The sequence below is a fragment of the Vitis vinifera genome, chromosome 18 (genome assembly GCF_030704535.1).
Source record: "Vitis vinifera cultivar Pinot Noir 40024 chromosome 18, ASM3070453v1".
In the NCBI taxonomy this organism is placed as follows: domain Eukaryota; kingdom Viridiplantae; phylum Streptophyta; class Magnoliopsida; order Vitales; family Vitaceae; genus Vitis; species Vitis vinifera.
Window position 1 is genome coordinate 24,961,775 of NC_081822.1, and position 15,472 is coordinate 24,977,246.

At 34.4% G+C, this 15,472-nt stretch overlaps 1 protein-coding gene across 1 annotated transcript; it reads right to left on the minus strand.

The window, feature by feature from the left end:
* Positions 1-1,372: 1,372 nt before the first annotated feature.
* On the minus strand, positions 1,373-14,867 carry LOC100255442 (uncharacterized). The gene is made up of 11 exons (XM_002267832.4): positions 14,434-14,867; positions 13,318-13,646; positions 10,283-10,360; positions 9,862-9,964; positions 8,476-8,564; positions 5,845-5,956; positions 4,558-4,611; positions 4,416-4,464; positions 3,297-3,397; positions 2,043-2,155; positions 1,373-1,927 (listed from the first exon to the last, which is right to left on the minus strand). Exons 1-11 carry the CDS (start codon positions 14,770-14,772, stop codon positions 1,579-1,581), a joined length of 1,716 nt encoding a protein of 571 aa, XP_002267868.1. The 5' UTR covers positions 14,773-14,867; the 3' UTR covers positions 1,373-1,578.
* Positions 14,868-15,472: the final 605 nt, after the last annotated feature.

A 15,472-nucleotide genomic window follows, 5' to 3' on the forward strand; every position in this document is an offset into this window, starting at 1 on the left:
TAGCTCATCCCAAAGGATTTTAAGCTTCGTGTAATATTTGTTGACATCCATGGATCCCTGATTTAGAGAAACCAAATGCTAGTAAATTTGAAAGATTTGAGGACCATTGCTTTGGTTGAAGCGATCGTGTATATCACGCCACACATCAAACGCATTATCGATATACAAAAGACTCGAACAGTGTCCCTAGAAACAACATTTAAGATCCAAGAAGTGACCATATTATTGCAATGATTCCACACATCAAAAAGAAGATCAGTGGCGGATGGTCGAGGAAGACTTCCATCGACAAATCCCAACTTATTCTCTGTTGTGAGAGCCATAATCATGGCTCAACTCCATGTATTGTAATTGGATCTTTTAAGTTGATGAGAAACCAGAGTAAGACCAGGATGATCCCCACTATGATCTAAGTAAGGACTATCTGAATCCTCTGAAACTGAGTATTAACAAGTGCTGACCATTACGCAATTGCCATTGGAACCGCCACGAGTAGGGATGGCAATGGGACGGGTCTTTTCAAGTATCCCCTAATACATCGGGGTTTAATTTTAATAAATGGGTTTTAAACGGGTTTGGGGATTTTTTTAAAACCCAGGACCAGGTATTGCCCCACCCTGCCTCCATTATATATAAAATTAATTTTTTAATTAAATTTAATTTAAAATTTAAAAATAAATTAATTTAATTTTTATTTTATTATTTTTAATATATAGATAATAATAAAATATTTTTAATAAAATAAGTTATAAAAAAAATATAATAATTTAATTATTTATAAAATATATTTATTTTAATATAATTAAAAATTTAACAAGTAATTTTAAAAAAAAATTAAAAAAAAAAAAAGTTAAACTGGGCGGGTATGGAAATTTATCATACCCGCCCGTCCTACCCCGTCCCGTTTAATTTTTTAAATGGGACGGGGATGAGAATTGTTTTAAAAGGTGGGGTTTAAATGAGACAAGATGAGAATTGTTTCAAATAAACAGGGTGGGGTTGGGATGGGGGTGACCCGCCCTGTTGCCATCCCTAACCACGAGGCATGGGTTAGGGAGAGAAGAACTAGATACACTCTGATACCATATTAGAGTAATTTCCAATTCGAAATCAACAAGAGGCAGCCAAGCAGTTAGTTGAATACTACTGGTAAAACATGACCCAACCATTGTTTACAATTAACCAATATTGACAAAAATATTAATAAAAAAATATATACTCAATAAGAGTGGGAAGATAAAATATTATATATGAAAGCTCATCTTAAATGACAAATATAACAATTGATAACAAATGCAAATTTCTGGGTGGAATTTGAGGTTTAAAGCAGACAGATTAAAGCATCAACTCAAGCCTCAAGCTCAATCCTAACTTTCGTCTAAGTTGAAATGTTTATTATATGTGGTGTATGAGATAATACAGTAATACTTATGATAAGAAGCCTGTTCCAAGATGTAAGCAACCAATACATGGAAATACGTAAGGCCCAACAACTGGATTTCTATGGAAAGATGCATCCAAGGAGGGCAAACAAGATTGTTGAAGTACAAAAACAAAACTGATATTGATATAGATTGCCTATAGGAAGTTCCTTTGAAAGTTTCCTGAAGAAAACCTTGAAGCCAAACCCTCAGCCATGTTATCTGCATCCAATTTCACACTTTGCCGCCCAGCCGTCAAGTCCTTCTCACGATCCCAAGGTTTCCAAGGGTGTTGTCCCACCCATTCTTCTTTCTCCAGCTGTGGCTGCTGCTTTGCTTTCCGCTTTGACCCTTTACTAGCAGCCTCTTCGTGGTGCTTCTGCACCAATGACTTTGATCGTTTGGCTTTATTGTATTTGTCCACCAAATCTGCATCACTACTTGTTCTTTTCTTTTCTATTTCATTTGAAGCAAGTGCTGCAGCCTCATTATACGCTTCTAAATAACTGTGATAAGAAACTAAATTAAGTTATAAAAATCCCTTGAACAACATGAAGATAACAACCAAGCAGCGAGAGCTGACCCATAGCATTCCAAATATTAAAAAGAGCATATAAATACTTGATCTTTGCTTTCTGAGCTCTGTCTGAAGGAGTATCAGTCCAAACACTAGTATCACCACGTCCTTCCTTAGAGCTTCTGCTAAACTTTGTGGACTGCATGGTCATACCGGGCTGTGGAATAATACAATATGAGTTCAAATTTTTACTTTGTAGACAACTAATAAGGAGGCATAAGGAGTTTGACATCCTCTGGAAATAAAAAAAGCATTTCTGCTGTTCTAGCAGTACTCCATTTTGAAATGAGTATATTCTGTATTTTGTTTAAGATCATCTTTTGGATTTTAAGAAATGGCATTATTAGCATGTTCAATTATCAAACAAAGTGAGGACTCCCATCATTTTCCATGACTCATATTTTCATATGTAACAACTCAAAGCACCTAGAACTGGTACAGGAACCATGGGAAATCGTTTAATTGTATGAAAAATTAAACTTCCTTCAAAGTGCCTTAACTAGTGACATGCATATTCATCTTCAATAGTGCATCTCAACAATTGTTTAAAGGCTATTGATGCTTACACCTCAAGGCTCACCTCAAGGTGAGACTTTATGAATTAGCCTTGAGGCCATAGCCTCATTTAGGGTAATTAAGGCTTAAGCCACATCCTGTCAAGGCTTGTAGCTTCAAGGACCTCAAATATCTAAAGGGCTTTAATGGATTTCCGACTTTCATGGGTTTTTGGTATATTTTTATTAAGAAGCTTAAGCCTCACTATTCAATGAGTTTTAACAGGTTCTATGCTTTTGAGGGCTTTTAGTACAGATTTTATAAGTTGTGCTAGGTCCCAAAAATGGTTATACTTATCACAAAATAAGAGCTCAGTTGACTTCCAATTAACCCTCTAAATGGAGGGGAAAGAAGCAAGATTGAGAAGAATGAATAGGGGAACTGTTGCTGCCCCAATGACCAAGTTCATATTTCATCATTTTATTATTGATAAATAAGGAAAAATAACTGCAATTAATAGACAAAGAAGAATGGGTGGATATTAACACTGATGAGAAACACTAAGGATGAGCATCAAGTGGAACCTACATTTTATGTCTTGTGATTGGAGTGTTGTTGAGCATTTTTGTTTGCACATGTAATTAAGACACATTTATATAAATCGTTAATCATGTCTAGGAGTCTCATGCTATGTTCATATGATGCTTCAGTTTCCAAAAATTCTCTTGGATTTTCCTCAAAACTAAGGTTATACATTGATGCAACACAAAACAGGATAATGAAAGGATCTAAAAGAGGCTTACTTTTCTTTCTGGAGGTAGAGTTGTCATCCACTCATCTCTTTTTGGTTCTACTTTCACCTCCATGTCTGCCAGGAGCTCATCATCCCCCTCCATGGATATACCTGCCAATGCAACAGCATTCTCATTTTCACATCAAAAGCGTTTTAACAATACCAGAGCTGTTCAAAATCCTTGAAAGATGATACATGATTTGAAAATACCAGGACCGATAAATTTCTGGGATTGAAATATGCAACTTGTATAGGAGCATTTTAAAATAAATCTTATATTGCAAACCAAATATACTGTGAATGCCTAATGTACACAATTATTAGTTTGGCAGAAATCTCCTTTTGGTTAAAACTATCATTTCCCAATCTAGCGCAATTCTTGCCACCTTTTCTCATTTTTTCTATTGGTTTGATATAACATTGTAGGCTCATATATCCCAGTAACTTAAGCTTTTAGGAAAGTTGGCTATTCAACATGATACTAGAGCTTGAGGTCTCAAATTTGAGTCTCTCGGCTTCCTTTAGGGAAGGTTGGTAGCTTAACATTTTCTAATTTCTTTTTCATTTAATAACTAGAGTTGGTAAATGCCATGATTACATCTTCCTCGAAATAGTTATTTAAGCAAACATAATCTTTGTCAACAAGAATCCAAGTCAACTGTTTACATGTCAGCATTCCACTCAACCTGATTTGCAGAAACTGCCTATCCTTGAATTATGTTTTAATGATCTGATTTTCACCCATCAACAACTATAAATAAAATATTACTTCCCGAAGATGTCATCACCATTCCAGTTCTGTTTTCTTTTGCTTTTCTTCTTGATAGGGTATTTTTTGTCCCTAGTGGGAATTGAGCTCACCTGGTTCTGTCATTAGGACAGAACAGAAATGAACACACTCTTATTTTCACAACACCAACCACATCCCCCTCCCCACTACCACAACGTACACCCAACCAAAAGCAGTTATTTTTGCCTTTTCTCAGTTTTCTACTTTTCCTTTTTTATTTGATGACAATATTTCCTAACGATTCAAAGGGAAAAGAAGAAATTTGGGTTGGCAAGCACAACCCCATTCCACCATCACCACACAGACAGACATCCTTTATTTTAGCATGAAATAGCAAACCTTGCAATCTTCTCCAATGTGCAGCCTCGCGCATGGCTTTCAACTCCGCCTACAAAAGTGAAAAAATAATTGTATAAAATATTAGCCATTCATCAACTCTACAGATTATAACTAGATCAGTACTTCAGAAAAAAAAAAATACCTTAAATGCCTCCTGTTCCTCCTTCAGTTTAATTTTCTCATCCAGTGCTTTTCGCTATACCACCAAAAAATAATAATAATAATAATTGAATACCCAGATGAAAAACTGTGCTAACTAAAATTTACAGAAGGCTACAAGAGGAGCATCGTCCATAGGAAACCAGAATTCTAGTACTGAAGAGAGATTTACAGAAAGAGATAAACAGAGAGGAAGAAGAGACTGTTCTCAAAAAAAAAAAAGGCAAAAGCTAAATAACAAAAGCCATAACTATTCTGCCACAGATAATGGAGGATCAGAATCCTCTACAAAAGAAAGAGAAATGGACTTCTTCTTGCCAATGAAGATCAAGACTACTCCCAGATAAATTAAGCAAATATGAGATGAGGCACACTACTCAATCAAATAATTTGCTGTAAATTCAAACTTTTGGACTGAAAAAGAAAAAATTTAGGAAATTATAGTAAATATGGGTAACTTTTAACGTTATTATCTTGACTAATTTCAGATGAATAAGCCAAAGAATTTAGTAAATTTTGGTGAAAATTAGCCAAATAATTTGAAAACTCCTAGCTATCTAAAGTCGGGTGTATATTTGGAAATGTGTAACCAGTTCCTGAATATAACCATAAGAAAATCTTTAACCAGTCTATTTCCAGTTGCCTTAACATTCACCTTTCTAATGAGCTCATATGGTTATTCCTCAGCTCTGTAAATTTTAAAAAATCAAAAGGTGTTTCATATGGTTCAACAACCTTCTTTCTGAAGATACTAAATGTTTTCCTTCAGAGTTAGATTTTCTGGAAATCCATAAAGTTAAAACCCAAATGCACATCTATTTACTCCTGCTGAGTTGATGGTCCATGTCTGAAAGCATTATTATAGGCTTCTTAAACTTTTCTCCTTTTAGGATTGGTTCACTAGCTTTAGCACTTTTAGCACTGCTTGATTCTTTGCTAATTTTCATCATGCCTACTACCACGTCTGTATTCTACTCCCCTACTTTATTTTCATATAATCTTTCAACAACTCTCAAGTAAAACCACACTTATTTATCAGTATTTTATTTGGACTGACAATGTATTTTCATCATTCTGACAAAACTAATCTGTTTAATCCTTCTGACAGGCACTATTTGGAATTTTGGACCACTTTCCTCTGTAAGACCCAAAATCATATCCCCTGCTGACATCCAATTAATATAAAACCTTTGAAAAATAAGTGACTGATTCAAAAAATTACACATAAGGACATCCAACCAACCACCCACCCACCAGTCAACACACTCACCTTATCTGGGTCCTGTAAATCTTTAAAAGCTTTATTCAATATGATGAATGCTTGATGAGCTTGAGGATGAGGGCATTTGTCGGGATGCACCATGAGAGACAGCTTCCAGTACCTAAGCAAATAATAAGGAAAATCTATTAGGTGAAGAAAGATCATTTAGCAAGAACAAGTTACAAATGTAAATTCATGACCACACAGACAAAAGAAAAATGAATATGTGAATTAAAAATAAACATTCCATCTATCAAATAAGACAAAAAAATGTGAAAAATAGTATGTATCTCAGTCTACAACTCAGTTTTAGACATATTAAAAGGAAGCAAGCCATTCCTTTACTTGCCAAAAGTAGTGATGCAGCATGCATTGTATTCACAAGAGCTGTTTCCAGAAAACACAATCCACATTATATAGTGATGTCGTATAATCCGATTAAAGTCAAATTCAACGTAAAAACACTATAAAAAAGGTCTTTCTTGTTATCAAAATTAATACTTCTATAAACTCAATTAGTCCTTTGACTTTCCCAAGATGTAATAAAGGCAGGAAGGCTTTATCGAGTACTTGTCCTTCATTGTGAAATGAATTAGATTTTCATTTTTTCTTCTCCCTAGTGATTATTTTCCAAAGGCCACAAAAAGGCATCCTCCTTTCTGTTGCCTATCACTTCCTAGGGTTTGGGGACACCTGGTTAGGTGATGTGGAAAATGCAATTCCAGCAAGATCTAAGATATCAGGGAAGAAAAAGATTAAAATCCTTTAAGACACGTATATAATGGCCAAGACCTAGCCAGTGTTGCTCTCCTATTCCAACAGGAGGGGGTGGGATGGATTTTTTAAATTCCTCTCCTCTCTGAGTAATGGGGAAGAGTGAGGTTTTTGTATATTTTTTTATGAGGGAGATCCTGCACTGTTCACCTTTCCCAGAGTTGTTTTCTGTAGCCAGGCAAAGAGGCTTTAGTATCCACTTATTGGGCCCTCTGGGAGCCTGGAACTTTCTCAAATCTAAGGTTTTGGGAGAGAATTCAAGATTGAGAATAAGAGATGATGGTGGACTTATTGTAAGCAATTAACCACGCATGATCTAGCTGAGGAGAGACTTTTTGGGATGGAAAAATCAAATAGGGGGAATTTTCAGAAAAATATTACTACCACCTGCTAGCATCACAGGGAGGCCATTTCCCCCACTAACAAGATATGGTAAACAACCATGTCACCAAAAGTGGCTTTCTTTGTCCAGACAGCAGTGTAAGGGGATTAAGCTTTGTGAGTTGGTGATGTTTGTGTAATAGGAATGAAAATTAGTGAATCATCTTTGTTCCATTGCCTGGTTGCTTGGGTGCTGTGTTATCTGGTTTTCTCCTTATTCCAAATATCTTGGGTGTTTCCTCCCTCGCTGAAGAGACATGTGTTAGTTGACAGATAATTTTGTCAAGAAAAATAGGAGAAAGGTGTGAAGGACAACCCCCCTTTGTTTCATATGGTGCATATGGAAGGAGACTAACAAGAGGACCTTTGAAGGCATGGAATTTATCATTTCCAAACACAAAAGAAGATGCTACATGTGAGCTGGTCTTGGAAGATGTTCCCTTGTGGATTTTATCTTTGGGTTGTACTTTTAGTCAAAGAATCTTGTTTCTTTTTATTTCTCTTTTTTCTGTACAGCCTCACATCTGGTGCTGTCTAAATATGACTTCAAGTTTACATGGGTTATCTTTGCTTTATTTCTTCGAAGTACTAAGTGCCTATATTTTCTTTGAGATTCTATTTCCAGTTCAATTATGAGTGTTAGCTTGTAAACCACCTTGATATGTGTTTACAAGAAATTCATTGTTTTAGAGAAATTCAGAGAATCATACTCCATTTTGTGATGGTAAAATCTCATCGTTAGAAAGTTTTTATACCTAGAAAGTCACAAAGAATCTATAAATAAGGTCCTTCCTACCAAAACAAATTGGAGTGTTTTTTATGTTTATTCTTGTTGTTGCAATTGTTAAAGTGATATACATTGTGAGCCCAAGTCCTACAAGATTAAGCTTTTAGGAAAATTGGTTGTTCAACATGGTATCAGAGCCTTGTTTAGTGAGAGGTCAAGTGTTCGGACCTCACCATTGCATGTTTATTTAACCAATTTATTACACTCAGGTGTAAGCCCAAAAATGGAGGCTACATGTGAGGGAGGGTGTTAGTGCATGATATAATTGTGAGCCCAAATCCTACAAGCTTAAAGTTTTAGGAAAATTGGTTGTTTAACAACAGTTCCATCTTTATCTAGATTTGCTTTGAAGTTCAGATTTTGTACTGAAGCGCTCCATCCTTATTTTCACTTCTATTTAATAAATTTTGTAACATGCAGGATCAATTTGCAAAATTGGTGCGGAAAACAGAAGCCACTTAAATTGTATTTGAAAGAATTCTCAAGTACCGAAAGGACACCAATCCATTCATTATATTCATTAAAAAACAACAGGAAACAAAGAAATCAAAATTTTCAGTGGAAAAACAAAACATTCAATCCTAATAAAAAAAACCATCAGATTCTGTAGAAATATCTGACAGTTAGAAAAATCACATCTGATACAAACAGAAATGAGATAAGCTCCAACTTTCAGCAAAATATAATTAACAACTTACCTTTTCTTTACGTTGTCAACAGACATATTTAGGTTCACTCCTAGAACATCATATGGGCTGTCAGTCTCAACGCCCATAATCCTAGTGACCTGATCAAAGAAATGGAAAAATGATGAGTTATTGCCTTCAAATGCAACTACCAAGGCAGAGTTCTAGACATAATTATAAGCAAAATAAGGTATGCTGGAGATAGAGCATCCTAAGGACATACTAATATGAATGTTTTCTTGACAGCATTACAAAAATCTACATCAATTACCTTACAAGAAAGAGGGTCAATTTCTTCCTTTTGATAAAAAAAGGAGACAGCTAAAAGATGGTTACATCAATAAGTTCTAATACACAGAAGAGAACACTAGCACACATTCTAAGCAGACGAGTACTCAACAAGAGTGCATTTCAAGACCTTAAGATCTACTTTATTAATCTTGCCTTAATGATAAGAATACAACACTCTCCAATGTTCCTAGAGGGATAAAAAATGAAGATATAAAAAATTATTTGGGGTTCACAAGAGACCAAATATGTTATTTGAGAAGATGACAGTTCTTGTATTCAGCAATTCATTTTGTTCAAAAGGCTTGATATAAGACGTATGTCCACTTTCATGTTCATAAAAATAAGAGGGTACAAGTGATACATACATTCACCTTCCTAATCAGACACTAGTATTTTCATCTTCAGTTTTTACTAGGTAAAACACAAGCATACAGCAGGCACATCAACTCCTACGGTTAAGCAGATAAACAAGAATGTCCAGAAATGTAGGAAAATATCAATTGGAAAATAAAGAATTGATTATTTGGAGAAGTGATGAAGAACAGGAAAAGAAGGAAAGAAAAAAAAGAACAAGGTATAGATGATTAATATCACACCAGTCAAACACTAGGAATCATCATAAAAACCTTAAGTTTTATTGAAGGCTGGTAGTATATATATAAATATATGTATGTATGTATTTATATATAAGGCAGGTAACTAAGCTGGTAGGACCCATTTGAATTTCAGTTGCATAATGCTGACATCAAGACACTATATGACTTATCCATGTAATGTCAGTAGAGTTTCAAACCTCTACTAGTGCTGTCTTACTCTTTCTTTTATGGATCTGTTAATTCTCCTGCTCTAATATCAATAACAAGAAAGAAAAAGAAAGAAGAGATGAAACCTGAATTTCCCAATGCATTTGACATCTTTCATTTATGGAACAAGATGCTAAACACTTCAAATATCAATCATTTACAATTTACAACATATTTGAGTACCAAATCTACAGATAGAATAAAACGAACTTCCTTAGTTCAAAGTACTAGTCAACTAAAAACAACACAAACAAAGACTTCTCTTAAATTTAATCAAAGGTGCATAAAGGGCAGAATTAGGAACCTCTTCAAACCGCTCAGCTTCATTTGCTGATTCAGCTTCAGCAACCACAGCAGGTGGAGGAGGTCCTATAAATATTTCACTATCTTCATCAAATTCCACTTCCCTGAAATTACATGTTAGTAAGACAATATTAGAGTTATAACTTGAGCCAACTGCTGATTACATTAGATAGGAAAGAAAATATGGACCATATCCTTTTTGATAGACAGCTAAAATTATCATTACTCAAGAAAGATCAGCAGAGGATGATGTGAGATCTCAAAAATAAATCAGCAGAAAACAAGCAGCCCAACCAAAAATAAAAAATAAAGAACAAGACAACCTTGTGTCTTTGTCAAGTGAATATAGAAATATGATAGCATAACTCCCAACAATTGTAACCAATATAGCACCTATTTGATGAGATCTTTTCAACAAATACCTTAGCTCAGCCCCTGCTTCTGTTAATTTGGCTGCAGCAGCAAGTAATTCAGCAGATGGCATTTCAGGGCCAATCACCCTGCAAAAGGCATTAATCATGTGATGCAAAGTGTAAACAAGAACTGAAATAATTGCCAAATATTTTTAAAATTCATGAAATGACTAGTCAACATCTTGAAATGGTTTAATATATTTTTGAAAGACAACTGACAATCATCATATAAAAGATCAAACAAAGCAAACAACTGGCCAAAGGCAGTTTATTAGAGGTTGGCTTTTCAACAATGACATGTTGGCACAAATGAAATGTCAAGTCATCATAGTACCATGTCAGTACTAGTGGCAGAACAATGTCAATTGAAGCATCTTTCTTTATCAAGGCTCTAGATGCTTAAGAAAAAGCAACTTATACAGCATTTGAATTGGCTACATGTCAGTGACCCATGAGCTTACTAATCTTTCTTGGATGTATAAAAACCTCTCATTTTGGATATACATGTGGAATACCTTACTTTGAACTACACTATGTTGACTTAGAAGGTGTTTGATAAATCAACTTATTGAATTAATATGACTTAATGACTTAATTTAAGTTATTAAGCATATCAAGTATATTAGGTAAATTAACTTAACATTATAACTTGAAGTTAAAAATGACTTTGAAATTCGCCTTAAGTAAGCATTAAGTATTAAGTACTCACCAAATGCCCTCATAGTCTGGAATTGATTTTCATGGGCATTTGGGGGAAGGTAAGTAGAAATATAGGACTGAACAAGGCAAAGAGAAGATGGTTTAAGGTAGAGAACAAGTATGAATTTATGATTGACAAAAGCAGAAGGTTGAACACAAAAATTCAAGAAGGATGTGCTGCATTCAAAGATGAAGAATTGATGAATTCAATCAACCAGGAACAATGATAGTTAAAAGAGACAAAATTAAAAACATAGCTACAAAGTATACACAAAAGTTAAACCTGAAGATACGCAAGAAAAACAAAAAAGAATGAATGACAATCATAAAAAAATTTAGGTATAATTTTGAGCTCAAATGGCACCGAGCATTTTCCACACCACTATGAAACTTCCACTTACAGATTCTTGTCAAATAAAAAATTTCATTGAAGATGATTAACTAGATCACATAAAACTATCAGATCTACCAAGTTGGCAATAGTCAATACCCAAAAAATACCATTAAACACTATTTAATAATGGATTGAATTCCAGTCTAGTAAGCAGAGATACCAACCTCAAAATGGAATGAACTCAAAAAGTGACATTCACCAAAATGGTTTTGCATACATTAGGACAAGTCAGGCCAAAAGATACTAAATAGAAATGTCCTTCATATACCGGTTAAGGCAATTAATATACCAGCGAAGCATTTCATTATATTTCAACACTTTAGGGATGGAAGTCATCTCCAAGTATATTCTATAAAGTTTTCCAGTGAGAAAATTTAACTTTCGGTAGTGATTATCCTCCATTTTGATATTCATATTCTGATCAAGATAAGTGTATGTAGTCCTCACTTGTCCTTGTGGCTTAGCTCAAAGTGGCAAGGGGTTGGGGTGGGGATGTGGCAGGGTTCAGGTTTGAGTCCTGGAGAGAACAAAAAATTGTTATGTATCAACAAAAAGAAAAAGAAAAAGAAAAAATATTCCTCCCTATTAACTGTCAATGACTAGCATATCAGAGACTTTTTGAAAGACACCCATGTCCATACAAGTCAAACACTTCCTTGGACACTTACAAATGAGATCAAATTCATTTAGGGCAGAAGAATTATATATCCACTTGTTAGACCAGTTATAAAATTCTTACATTCTTTGTTATCGGAAAACCAAAATTACATTGGTTATATTGTGGTCATATTATCTTGACTCAACTATAAAGAATTCAGATGGTTCTCTGCCCTTCCCTACAATTTCAGCACATGCATAAACCGTTTTAATGAAACATATGCTTCACATATTAGACCGCTGTACCTGCATAAAAGGAGGTCATATCATCAGGCCAATTTTTTGGATATTGCTGATTTTACTGTTGCATGTGTAAATTTTGGAAAACAACCTCCATTTTTTTGGCAAGTAAAATCCATGTTTGTATCTGATGATAATAGGATTTGGCTTAATTTTACACTAGCTAACCTAATACATTATAAAAACGGCTAGCTGATCTTTCACATAGCTGTGTGTTTAGAAGCATTTTCATTTGTCACCTTACTTACCTAGGTTTAAGATATGCTTAACTAAGTTTAAAATCTCAATCAAGGAAGGATGGATTCACCAAGTCTCAAACTAACTTTAACCTACACACCCACATCTAGGTTCAAGGAAGAAATGATCAGGAAATCGCAATTGAACAACAAGGAGAAGGAAAAGGTTCCAATTTTTCTCAACTACGGGGAAAAGATTCTAATAAAGTAACCAGAAACTTATCTATCAAAAAAAAATAAAGTAACCAGAAACTTAACATTGTGGACATTGCCCAAGTAGGGAGACACATCTAGGAAAAAAGGAACATAAGAACAATCAATAAAGGGAAAATGAAGTTCTTAATTTTAGAAAAGTAGCACTAAAGATCAGCAATATGTAGAAATTGATTATTTTTTAACACCATTCTAAACTTTAACATTCATCAAGGCTTTGTCTCAATCAATACCCTTCACGGTAGCTTGATTCTCTATTTTTGTTAATTTCATCGCAATTCCATACTAGGGCTATCATATCAAGAAATGATTACACAAATTTGATATTCTCAAACAGCATTTAGCTCTGTATCCCTTACTTGAGAAAGCAGAAAGCAGTTAAGCAGGTAGGATTACTTGAGAAACTATTAACAAACAAAGCACACAAGAGATGACATTGTTTGTATTCCATTCAACAATTCCATATTCAACTTCTACTACCAAACATCAATAGTACTGTTAACATGTAAAAACAAAAGGGTATTTACTAAAAGGAAATATTGACATTAATAAAGGGGAAATATGTTCCTTATTACTGCTTAAATTGGGAAATATTATTCAATTACCTTCTTTTTGGAGGTGAAGCATCAACCTTTGGACACTGTACTACCATATCATTCTCATCCAGCACTTGTCCTCCTTCTACCTCAGGTGGTAATGAAAGTTTATCATTAGGCACATGACCAAGCTGCTCCTCTTTAGGTTCTATGTTAGACTGAAGCATGGGTCCAACAACCTCCAAAGTAGGACGAACTTTTGAAGGCAGTAGAAAAACTCTATCACCATTTTCCTTGAGGTTTAATGAGAGGAATAACTTCTTTAGATGCTTTATCAAAGATCTTTCCGATAATCCCTTGATGTCGACCGCTTGCCCATCATCAATCATTTGCAGAAGCTATGTAAAAAAGATGGTTTACAAGGAAGAATCAACCACGTATGCATTGAGAAATACTAGGAATGTCTGCAGATAATCACAATTAGAAATCATCCTGTCCTAATTGAACTATAAAAACAAATGTTGCATGAAATTGCAGAACCTTCATATGACATATTTTCAATACTAAAAATGAACCAATAACGTGATTCTAATTTTAATTTATGGTTGCATTTGATTCTTCCCAGAACAAGGAAAACTTCAAAAGACCCGCACACATATACCCAAGGTGGAGCAAATTTATCATGTATATCATGCATCAATACAGATTAGTTTAACATTTTTATATTATTATCATCGCCCCATAAATTCTGTTTGCAGGGTTTAACTCTACACAACTCAACTCACAAATCTTCCCCTCCTTGCTACACTGCCTTTGATCAGACACTCTCATGCAGAATTAAAATGTAAATAAACAATTACAAATTGGGCAAACCTCTGTTTCTATTTTCGTTTTTAAAACAAAATTATTTAGAAATATGTGTTTGGTTGTTGCATCTTCACTTATTCTTTTCCCAAACATTTCCAAAATATTGTTTATCAAAAGTCAAAACACAAAAATCAAATTTTCCTCAAAAAACTTTCAAAATTTTGTCTCCAAAAACACAGAACAGAAAAATAAATACTATTAAAAAAAAAAAAAAGGAGCAACTGAATTACAATTAAAAAAAACAAAAAAAAAAAGAAGTAAAATCCAACCCAAATAATCAAAATTAGGGTTCCTAAATAAGATTCAGAATTTGCACACCTGCTCCAAATCAGTGGCCACGCCAGGGAACTTCTTCAAAATATACCTCACAACGGCCCTGGGCTCGACCCTAGACCTCCGGAGCTCCGAATCTTCGTCGGTGGAAGATCTGGAACCATCTTCGGACTCAGAAACCCGTTTTCTGCGGTCTCTACGCGATCTCCGATGCTTCGACTCTCTCTTCCTCTTGGAACGTTCGTTTCTCTCTTTTCTCCGGCGGCGTCGCTTGTGAGAGGTTGACGGGGATGGTGACGAGGAAGAAGAATTGGCCGTGTCATCACCGTCGTCGTCGTCGGACGACGAGTGTCTGTGCTTCCTGGTTTTGCTGCTTCGGCCCATCGACGTCGAGTTTCGGGTTTGAGGTTCACTTCTCTTAACTAAAGTCACAACTCAGATTTTTCAAAATGGTATGTATTTGGTGCTTTTTCTCAAACGACCCGACCCCGGCCAGGGGTTGTGTCGGGTCAAAATGCCCGACTGGACCATTGGGTGCTAGGCTTGGCCCGGCCCATTCATTGTCTTTGCATGTTACGCATTTGGGCTCCAACCCAAACCCAATTTACCTAAATTTTGTCTTACTTAGAGTGCGTTTAACAATGATTTTAAGAAATATTTCTACCTTTTATAACACTTAAAAATTTTTATCTTTCAAGTATTAAAAAAGTTAGAAACACTTTTTAAAATCATTACCAAACATATTCTTAAAAAGTTTGATTTTTAAGAATAACCAAACTTGTTGCACGTGCAAAGTAAGTGAAGTGTTAGCTAATAGCAGTATTTTTTTAATATTTAAATTTAATTTCAATTATTTTAAAAATCAATATTCATATATTTTATGCTTATATTTGAACATATTTTATTTTAAAATATTTACATTTATTAAATGATTATATTAATAGATCAAATTGTAATGTTTATTTGGAGAGAAGATAAAATTAAAATTTATTTATTATTTAAAAAATATATATTTCAAATTGTAATTAAATGTATTATTTATATTAAAATTGGAAATAAGTTTTATACTAATTTAATATAATCT